Here is an 11,261-nt window from a genome sequence, read left to right on the forward strand (position 1 = left end):
AATGTTGAACAGGTGTTTCTCATGTGTATAAATTCATCCATGCAGCCGTGTCATGACTCATGAGTGACTTGCCACTTCTTTTTAGATTCCTTTTTATTTTATTTTTAATTTTTATTCTTCTCGTTTTAATTATTTTTTTATCTGTACTTTTTATCAGTCTAACTAAAGCACAATCAAATAGTATTGCTTTCCTCACCCCCCTGATTTTGATCAGATGGAAGGACTGTCACTGCAAACCCCCAACATTTACACACTGAGTCAAGGATGCACTTTGTTTTCTCAATCTTCAAAATGTAAGACGCTCTTTCAAAGGTTCAACAAGTTACTACAATAACATATGGGAACCTTTTCTTTATTATGTGAGGACACACGTCACACTATCCTTAGAATAAGCAGAAACATATGCTCCATATCGTAAGGCTGATTGTTTAGCATAAGGTAAACAGTTTTTATCAGAGGCCACTCTTCCCTCCTCTAAATGTGATTTTTATTTGTTTTATTTTATCTTATTTTATTTTGATCCGTTAGATTGTTTTGTTTTTTTGTCTTTTGTACTCTCTAAATGTATGTCAGTTTCTATAGTTAGTTAGCTCAAGTTATATTGCCCAAACTGAATGCATTTTATTTTATTCTGTTTTTAATTTATTTATTTTTTTATCGCTACTTTTTTTATTTTTGTTTCTTTTTTAAGCTATTTTTGTACTTTCTGTCCAGTTCCTTGTGCTGTAAAGTGAAGTGACCCTTCTGTAGTACCACGGTCCATCCATAGGAGGCGCCACACTTTGCAACGCCACCCAGTTTGCTGCTGTGTCCTTTCCGGCTTCCCGTCGCCAGCGGTGACGTCACCGTCCTCTCCCGGAAGTTTTACCTTCTGTGATCCTGACACGTCGCAGCCGCTGGACCGAGTTGGCAGCGCTGAAACATCCCAGGTGAGTTTCTACCTGAGCAGCAGCGGAGACGAGACTCTGGTAGAAAAACACCGACGTTGTTTTTTAAAGCTTCACGTTGATCCGATGGTTTTAAAATGCGCAGAGTTGAGCTGTTGTTAGCTCCGTTAGCAGAGCAGCTAGCCGCAGAGTTAGCCACCCAGAGATTAGCCTCTCTGTTTTTACTCTGTTTACATTAGATAAATACAGTTTTCTGACTGACAACAGGTATTTAACACATTTAGTTTATAGTCAGTTTATAATTATTGACCTCTAACGGACTGACGTGTGTCCGTGTTGTTTGTGTGTGTGTGTAGCTGTAGCGGTGTTAGCCTCGTTAGCTCCTGGTAGTGAAACATAATACGAGGTGACGTCACAACACTGCAGTTTATAAAGAGTTCAAACTGTTTATTAACCTGAGAGCTAATGAGCTGTAGCTTCTCTCTCTCTCTGTGTGTTTATGTGTGTTTATATGGACAGAAGGAGAGAAGAGACAGTCACAGGGCTCAGTCAGGAGGGTTGTCACCTAACTAAAAAGAAAAAAAGGGATTTAAAAAGACCAAAAATAGAAGATGTAGTTTAGTTCTGGCGCAGCTCCAGCTCATCAGCTGCTGCAGCCTGAAGGGAGGAAAGTCCTGCTGAAGCCTCTCTGGGTCCAGTTAATGAGAAGAGACCAGATTCAGGACAGGACATGTCACACTTAAAGCTGGAGGAGTCAGGCTTTGTTTTAAAAACACAATATTAACTTTTATTTTTGTGTGCTATCGGTAAGGAAAGGTGTGTGTGTTTGGTTTCTCTATGCAGCAGCCTGAAAAGCTACTGTACAGGTCCCAGTATATTTGAACAATCAGATGGTTTCCTATTGGATTACTGGTACATGTTTTATTCATTATCTAGTGGAACAGAATCAAACAAATCCATGCAGAAAAACAAAACAAAACATTGGGCTTGCAGCTGGACTTGAATATAGGCTACTGCTGGGTAAAATGCAGAAATCAGTGCTCATCCAATCGGCAGACCAAGCAGTTTCAGTTTCTGGGGGAACTTTTCTACCCGAAAATGCATTTTCTTCCGGTGGTTAAAACGCGCTTAGATCCATAGAGGAAAGTTCCTGGCTGCGTTAGAAACGTAGCGGCTAAATCTATTCTGGTCTTTAGTGAAGTAACAAGATCAGTTTCCTGTCTGTGGTCATTTCAGGCTTTTTGTCAGTTGTTAGTTTTTATCCAACTGGATCATCTGTCAGTGAACACAACTGTTCAGTTTAACAGCACTGTGATTAAATACTGATGAATAACAAAGTGAAACAACTTGATCATGATGTCGACCAAGAGTTCTGTAAAGTTGACTGGTATAGTAGTGGTATTAATAGTATTTTATAGAGATGTTAAAGCTGAGTTAAAACCAACATGTTGATGAGTTCTGTCTTGTTTCTGTCAGAGTGAGAGATGTCGGGGTTTGACAACTTCAACACAGACTTCTACCAGTCGAGCTACAGCGTCGACGACCAGAACCAGGCGGCGGCGTACGGCTACAGCGGCTCGGACCAGTACAACAAGTAAGACACCTCCGTCTCTGTTAAAGGGATAGTTCAACATTTTGGCAAACTGGCCCATTGCTATTACCCCTATAGTCATAGCAGTAGGTTCGTTACCTTTAATTGTCGGTGCAAGCTATTTTTAGAACGGCGGAGCAGAGCTGTGAGCTGCTCAGAGCTACGCTACGGAGGCTCATTATGGGATTTCTTGGTTTCCCTCATCAAACTCATCAAATACACAATCCAACAACTCCACAACGCTCTGGTGGACAAGTTGTGACCTGCACATTCACCACGCTATGAGATAATAACACAACGTTACCACACAGAGTTGTTTTAGAGGGAAATACAGAGACTGTTGATGAAAAACTGTCCCTCAAGGCAACGTGCATCAGTGGTTTTGCATGAATTTCCCTCTAAAACAACTCTGTGTGGTAACGTTGTGTTATTATCTCATAGCGTGGTGAATGTGCAGCTCACAACTTGTCCACCAGAGCGTTGTGGAGTTGTTGGATTGTGTATTTGATGCGTTTCATCAATGAGGGAAACCAAGAAATCCCATAATGAGCCTCCGTAGCGTAGCTCTGAGCAGCTCACGACTCTGCTCCGCCGTTCTAAAAACAGCTTGCACCGACAATTAAAGGTAACAAACCTACTGCTCTGACTATAGGGATTATGGTGATGGGCCAGTTTGCCAAATTGTTGAACTATCCCTTCAACACATCATCTAACATCTAGTTTATTATTATATTATAATCATTATTACTATCACCCCGTGTGTTAGGCAGTACAGCCAGTATGACTACTCCCAGCCGATGGCCTACGCCTCCCCGGGGGTGGCTGCTCCTCAGCAGCCGTACACAGGACAGATCTTCCAGCCCACACAGACCTACACGCCTTCGCCCTCACAGTCCATGTACAGCAGCAGCTTCGACGACGAGCCTCCGCTGCTAGAAGGTACCACAACCACACACACGGAGGCTCTGACTGGGTGTCGATTTAACGAGATTTCAAAGCTCCCACCTTCAACTAACCGTTTAACTGCTGTGGTCAAGTCAGCCTCCACTTCTTTCTTTCAAAATTATTTTTATTGAGTTTTCCTTGGATGCATTTCAACAGCGAATGTCAGGACACAAGGGATTCAATCCAACACTTCAAAAAATAAATGAATAAATCTGTAAATATCAAAGTAGAAACAATTCCAAGATTGTACAGAATCAAATCATACCAAAACAATGCAAGTTAGATAAAATAACCATATGAAAGAAATAGAAAAAAAAGAAAATGAAGTAAAACAAAGTCAGCCTCCACTTCATCATGGATCTATTAGATCAGTGTTTTTCAACCTTGGGGTCACCTTGTATATACTGTATATGCTCCATTTCAAAATTCAAGCTATCTCTGGCATTGTTTTGTGCTATATAGCCAAATGTGTAAGGACTGATTTCAAAATAAAGGTCACCTTCCACAATCGGATTCAGTTGCATAGTTTGCAAGGAGAATTTCAAAGTAAAAAACACACTATTGTTTCTTATTGTCACTGTGTTCCCTGTAAATTCAGATTGATATTGAGAGGAGACGACCTGTTGTTATAGAACTCCACCTCAGAGAATATCAGAGAAGTCTGATGTGACACCTTTATTCTGAAATCAGTCCTCACGTTACCTGCAGATGGGAGCTTCTCATGCGTCTGGGAAAATCTGGAAAACCTGGAAAATGATTCACCAATTTTCCAGTCATGGAAAACACATGGGAAATTAGAAAAAAAAAGTCAAATGTCCTGGAAAAGATTGAGTTGTCCTGGAAAGCTGGAAGCTACCAGAGCTCTATTTGACTTTTTCAGACCCTTCTAAGGATTTCGTTTCCCCCCCAAAAAAACATGTTTGTGCTGTTCTATGATAAATTTGTCATAATTTCTAAGCATTTAAGAGATTATTTCATAAATTAGAGGCATAGACTGCACATCTTTAAATCAGAGAGAATGAGAGAGAGGAATAAACATATAAACAAACTGATTGAATTTACAAAATAAGGTACCATTGTCAAAAAGAACACTTCTTCCAAAGCATGAATGGGACAGGATGGGAGGATTTTCTGTGTTTCATGTTCAATCAAAGTGAAAAACTTCACAGATCTAAGTGGATAAAGAACCAGCTGAATAAACATAATAATGAGCTTCATTGTTTCTAAGTGTTTAGAACAATTCAAAGCTGCTTTTCTCTATTTTATATGTATATATTTTATGTTGGAGTTCTGATCTGAAGGTGAAATGAAAGTTTCCTCCGTGTGTCTCGGTCTCAGAGATGTTTATCTGCAGGAAGGTTTAGAGATGAATCAAACTCCGGCTTCATGCCAAACTCATTACAACACTGGCAAACTGTGGCTTCCTCCACATTTTCCACTTTATTCATTTTAATTACACACATGAGGAAACTTTTCATTTGCACAAATTCTGTTCATTTCCGCACAAATCAGCAGCAGCAGCGACGACGACGGCACATTAATATGAAATTAAAATGTCTGATTTAGTTTTTCCACTTGCAGCGAAGTGAAACAAACAGTTTGACTCTTTAAAAAAAAAAACTTTGACTTCATAGAGTCAGATGTGTAAATAAATCAAATTATAATGATAATAATGATAATAAAATTTAATTACAAAACACTTGATTGGTTAACAAATGATCCCAGACAGTTGGAGCTGTTTCTATTGTTCTTAGTGCTGCTGGGATGTGCCTTTAATACAGAAACCACATGTTGGTATTTCTGCTTTATGTTGTAGAGTTTACACTTCATCTCTGTCTGTTGTGTTGATTAAAATGTTTTTTAGGTTTAAACTGCAGCACAAACACAAACCTGTGAATCTGTGAAGGTGAAAACACTTGGAAGCTGTTTGGAAAAGAAAAACTCAACGTCTCTTAGTCGACGGTTTATTACTGTATCAATAAAACTTCTGATCACAGGTCCAGTGTCCAACCTAATGTAATATAATACCTAATAATGTGTTTGTGTGTTTTTTTTTCCTGCTCGTAGAATTAGGAATCAACTTCGACCACATCTGGCAGAAGACTCTGACGGTGCTTCATCCTCTGAAGGTGGCCGACGGCAGCATCATGAACGAGACAGACCTGGCTGGGCCCATGGTTTTCTGTTTGGCCTTCGGCGCTACACTCCTCCTGGTAAAACACCACGTTAACAACACTAGTTGTGTTTCTATTATTAACACCTAGAAATGCACAAAACTTAAACATTAGTGGAAACGCCTACATTTCCAAAAACCTCTCAGATATCGCCAAAACATTTTTACTCTCTCATGAGGCGACGTGTCGATATTAAAGTTTATAGTAGATAGTAGATAGTGGAGCAAGTTTTTCTTTCTTATTACAAGCACAAAAAACTTGCTTTCACTGGCAGATTTTTCTACTTATTTCAAGTGAAAATTAGTTTGAAACAAGTGAAAATTATCCTAAAACAAGTTCGTTTTTAGGAGATGAGTCTTATTTAAAGTGGAAATAGATTAGTTTTGACTAGAAATGAGACATTTTGACAAGAAATAAGGCAAATATTCTTGGAAAGATTTTGAGTTTTTGCAGTGTAGTATATGATAGATAGATAGATAGATAGATAGATAGATAGATAGATAGATAGATAGATAGATAGATAGATAGATAGATAGATAGATAGATAGATAGATAGATAGATAGATAGATAGATAGATAGATAGACTTTATTATTAGACTCCAGGTCCATTTAAAAAGACGCAAACAGCACACACATCAAAGAGTTTGTAATTTCACAAAAAAAAAATTGTAATCGGAAATCGTTCTTTGAGAGAAGAAAATCTGGATTTTATTTTTTGGCAAAATCAAACAGCCCTACGTTGGTATTTGTTTCTGTTTCCCTTCTCTCTCTCTCTCCTCCGTCTGTGTTGAGTCGTCTCTTCACGTCGCCACAGTTGTTAAATCACAAAATGCAAAATGTTTTGAACGTCCATCTTCCTTAAGATTGAGTGTGACGGGTCGTGATGTTATGAGAAGTAGCTGTTCTTCATTCACGTACATACTCAAAACATTTATAGGCTTGTGTATGTACGTGAATGGAGATTGGAATCAGCTGGCTTTGTGTTAAATAGTGGACACACCCACTGACCTGGTAACGCTGAGGACGGCCGATTGCCAAAACGCGTCCGTTTCTCGCTGCCGAGCAGTTTTTATGAATTAAAAAGTGTTTAACTTAAAGTGAGTGCTGTCACAACCCTTTCTTTGACTTTGAATTTTTTTTGACTGGCACCCGATTCACCTGTTCGTACGTTGAGTTGAGCACGCCAAGTCTGCTGATTACCTTCATTCACAAGAAGACTAGGCTATACACTTTAACTGAGGCGGTGTCACACAGTAACACGTCCCTGTGAACAACCAAACAGTAGTTCCTTCTGCTACAGTCGCCTTAACCTTTAGACTTTAGGAGAAATAAAACGGATCATTCAATGGAAACACCTGTAAAAAGCAGTTGTACTTGTTCACAATTTTAGAAATATCTCTTTTATTTTGTGTCCACCTCTGACTGTGTGTGTGTGTGTGTGTCCTCAGTCCGGTAAGATCCAGTTTGGCTACGTGTACGGCATCAGTGCGATCGGCTGCCTGGGGATGTACTGCCTCCTCAACCTCATGTCCATGACGGGCGTGTCCTTCGGCTGCGTGGCCAGCGTGCTGGGGTACTGCCTCCTTCCCATGATCCTCCTCTCCAGCTTCGGCGTCCTCTTGTCTTTACAGTGAGTCGCCATCAAACACAAACACACAAATAACCCTTTAATTTACAGGCCGTTAACTACGTGATAATGTCAAGAAATAACAAGGAATTACGTCTAGAAATAGCCTAGAAATAACAATAACAATTTCATTGTTATGTGCAGACATGTCATTTTTTAAAATTATTTCCTCACATCAAAATTTAGAATAATCAAATACTTTAAGAAAGGGAAAAAAAGAAAGAGAACAAAAAAAACAAATAAGAAAAGAAACTCAAAAACTAAACTAATCGTCTTCGCCCTCATCTCTGTCTTACAATTACAGGTAACACTTTATATTATATAAGTACACACTATTAAGCATTAGTTAAATATTAATAAATACTGAATTCTTCATTTATAACACATGAATACCCGATTGTATGTCGTTTATAAACACAGTTTAGTGCTTATCAATGATGAGTAAAACATTTTTAACTGCGTTTTTAACTACATACTTATGTGTCATAAATGATGAATTCAGTATTTATCAATGCTTAACTAATGCTTCATAGTGTGAACTTATTATAAAGTGTCACCCAATTACATTACATTGTTATTACAATTTCATATTAAAGCAGAAGTGAGTGATCCGGTCGTTTTCGCTAATGCTGCGTTCCAGGCAGGCTTTTGAAATCGTAAATTACAGCTTCAAGTCACAACTTACGACTTTGTAGCGTTCCAGGCAACCCACTCGTGTTTTTCCGACCTGTTTTACCTGTGAAAGTCACTATAACGGCCACTCGTAACTTCCGACCCGTGAACTCGTACCAGATCGAACTGGTACCACTTCACGGTCGGAAAAACACGAGTTTCCTTGAACGCACCATAACAGTCCTCGTCGCTACGTCACCACATTCACGGCGTTCCTTGGCTGCACACACAGCCCTGCATGCCGTTCTCTCTCCTCATTGGATAAAAACTGTAGGATACGATAAATGTTTTCTCTTCGGCTCAGAGCAGAGCAGAGGGACTGACAGACCCGTGTTTCAGTCCAAACACTCTATGTAAGTGATTGCTGTCGGAAGATATAACTATTTAAGACTTATATTAACACAAATATATCACTCACTTCTGCTTTAATGTAGAGAAATATAGCCAAGGAATAACGATTGATTGCATAGAATGACAATTGCGAGGACTTGGTGGAGAAAATTCCTGCTTTTCCCAAAAAAATTTAAAGCATGAAAAGCAGGTGTAGTCTTTTGCCTTTATGAAAAACATGACATTACTATGAAATAGACCTTTATTTCTCGGCTATTTCTTGACATTATGACGTAATTAACGGCCTGTAAGCCTGAAAGCGTTACCACATTTTCTCACCTTGTGTAACTTTGATCACATCAGACTATCGATTTCTGTTTTTGTTTTATAATAGTGTTGTTAATGTTAATTGTCTTTCTTTGTAGTTTTTATGTCTGTTGGTTTCTGTTGGATACATGTGTGTGTTGTGTGTGTTTTTCCTGTTTTATGAATAATGCTGTTATGTCCTTGTGTTCATTTTAATGGCTTTTTTCCACCTGTGCACCTTTACATTTTATTATGTTCATTAATGTGCATTGTCCTCCTTAAATAAAATAAATAAATCGATGCCGCTAACGCTAACATCTCCCTCCCTCCTTTCTGTCCTCTCCAGGGGCATGCTGGGTATTATACTAACGGCAGCGATCATCGGCTGGTGCAGCTTCTCGGCCTCAAAGATCTTCATCTCTGCGCTGGCGATGGACGGGCAGCAGCTGCTGGTGGCGTATCCCTGCGCTCTGCTCTACGGCGTCTTCGCCCTCATCTCTGTCTTCTAGAATAAGAAAAGAAAAGAAAAGAAAAATAAGTCATTAAGTAACATTTTTTTTTAATTACTGCTCTCCGCTTTCTGTAATAGCAGTCTAATGAGCATCGGGTTAATTATTGTAATTATTGGCTGATTACACTGTTATTACAGAAAAATAGGAGCTGCTGTCTAAAATGGCACCAAGGTTTTTTGTTTTTTTTATTTTTTCTCCTCCTCTTCTGAACGTCCTCCTCTCACTTCGCTGCGACGCCAACATCTGCAGACGGCTTCTTCTCCCGGTGCTCAGCGCTCCGTCCGTCCTGCAGCTTTTTGTTTTTTTTTTTAAGAAGGAGGAGGAAGTGAGAAAGAGAAGACGCTTCAGTTTGAACTAAGATGGGAAAAACAAGTTTCTCGGACTGAAAAAAAAGCCACGAATTTCAAATTATTGTGCAGAACATCGGTCAGTAAGTCGACGCTGAAGGAGAAGACGGGAGAACTCCTCCTCTTCCTCCTTCGTGTTCTTCTTTATCTCCCGGACTGAGGATCCATGAACGCATCGTCGATGTAAAATCAGCAGCTCTACTTATATATCTTCTATGTTTTTGTTTTATTTTATTCTCTTGAGATTGAGTCGATGCCTTTCTAGAAGACAGAAATACAGATTGCACACAGATGTTGTCGTTTCCAAACCAAACCCAGATGTGGAGAGAGTGTGAGAGACTCTGCAGACACAGAGGACGATGATGATGATGATGATGATGATGCACTGCGAAAACTCAAAATCTTTCCAAGAATATTTGTCTCATTTCTTGTCAAAATGTCTCATTTCTAGTCAAAACTAATCTCTATCCACTTTAAATAAGACTCATCACCTAAAAATGAACTTGTTTTTAGATCATTTTCACTTGTTTCAAACTAATTTTCACTTGAAATAAGTAGAAAAATCTGCCAGTGAAAGTGAAAGTTTTTTGTGCTTGTAATAAGAAAGAAAAACTTGCTCCACTATCAGATTTTTCTACTTATTTCAAGTGAAAATCTGCTTGAAAGAAGTAAAAAGTGTCTAAAAACAAGCTACTATTTAATGTGATGAGTCTTATTTTAAGTATAATGAGATTCGTTTTGACTAGAAATTAAATTTGGACTAGAAATAAGACAAATATTATTTTATAGATTTTGAGTTTTTGCAGTGTGTTTCTCTAGTTTTCATCCCGTACCTTCCTTCCTTCCTTTCTTTGAATCTTTTATTTTAGAGAGTCGGCTCACTTTGTATGCTTTGATGTGTCATCTGTTGTTCATGTCTTCTCATGCACATTAAAGTTGTTTGAAGGTTACGCGCCTCGTCATATTAAAGGGTTCATTGAATGGTGAAGCAGCAGATAATTAGGAGAAGCAGCAGCAGCAGCGTGACCTCCTCTGGCCTGTTGACTCTGTTTGCTGCTGTTTGCTGCCTGAAAGGAAGAAGAGAAGAAAGGAACACGTGGGTGTGTATGATCCATAACGACAGGCTGCGTAGATCCATCCCATCATCACCGATGGGGTTGGAGATCAAAGGGGAGAAGATCTTCACGCTTTGATCCTCCACCGGTGTCATTTCTGTTACTTTTCCTCCAGATCTGACTGGAAAAAAGCTTCAACTTCTGAAACAAGGTTTGTAAATTGCGAGAGAAGTTTGTGCACATCTTTTTTTTTTCTTGTGTGTGTCTGTGTGTGTGTGTATGTGTGTGTGTGTGTGTGTGTGTGTGTGTGTTCACCTCAGCTGCTTCACAGGAAGCTCTCTGTCTCCACCAAGTGTCCACGAGGAGATGCTGCTGCTGCTGAGGAGCCTGAGGTCAGTGTCACGTGTAACATGTTGCATCGTCTTTAAAGGGATAGTTCAACGTTTTGGCAAATTGGCCCATTGCCATAATCCCTATAGTCATAGCAGTAGGTTCATTACCTTTAATTGTCGGTTTAGAGGTTGTTTTAGAGGTACAGGAAAAACTGTCCCTGAAGGCAACGTGCATCAGCAGTTTTGCATGAATTTCCCTCTACAACAACTCTGTGTGGTAACGTTGTGTTATTATCTCATAGCGTGGTGAATGTGCAGCTCACAACTTGTCCACCAGAGCGTTGTGGAGTTGTTGGATTGTGTATTTGATGAGTTTGATGAGGGAAACCAAGAAATCCCATAATGAGCCTCCGTAGCGTAGCTCTGAGCAGCTCACGGCTCTGCTCCACCGTTCTAAAAATAGCTTGCACCGACAATTAAAG

At 39.4% G+C, this 11,261-nt stretch overlaps 1 protein-coding gene across 1 annotated transcript; it reads left to right on the forward strand.

The window, feature by feature from the left end:
- Positions 1 to 835: 835 nt before the first annotated feature.
- yipf5 (Yip1 domain family, member 5) lies at positions 836 to 10,342 on the forward strand. Its single transcript, XM_083986462.1, has 6 exons — positions 836 to 929; positions 2,364 to 2,481; positions 3,245 to 3,417; positions 5,491 to 5,636; positions 7,047 to 7,228; positions 8,880 to 10,342. Exons 2-6 carry the CDS (start codon positions 2,372 to 2,374, stop codon positions 9,040 to 9,042), a joined length of 774 nt encoding a protein of 257 aa, XP_083842588.1. The 5' UTR covers positions 836 to 929; positions 2,364 to 2,371; the 3' UTR covers positions 9,043 to 10,342.
- The last annotated feature ends 919 nt before the right edge of the window (positions 10,343 to 11,261 follow it).

The sequence above is a fragment of the Trachurus trachurus genome (genome assembly GCF_905171665.1).
Source record: "Trachurus trachurus genome assembly, chromosome: 14".
NCBI lineage: Eukaryota > Metazoa > Chordata > Actinopteri > Carangiformes > Carangidae > Trachurus > Trachurus trachurus.

What these genes read in the sequence shown, in the direction of transcription:
- yipf5 (XM_083986462.1), top strand. Translation starts at nt 2,372, where the DNA reads ATGTCGGGGTTTGACAACTTCAACACAGACTTCTACCAGTCGAGCTAC. An exon ending in CGAGCCTCCGCTGCTAGAAG is followed by an intron (nt 3,418 to 5,490) that starts GTACCACAACCA and finishes TCCTGCTCGTAG; the next exon opens with AATTAGGAATCAACTTCGAC. An exon ending in GGCGTCCTCTTGTCTTTACA is followed by an intron (nt 7,229 to 8,879) that starts GTGAGTCGCCAT and finishes TGTCCTCTCCAG; the next exon opens with GGGCATGCTGGGTATTATAC.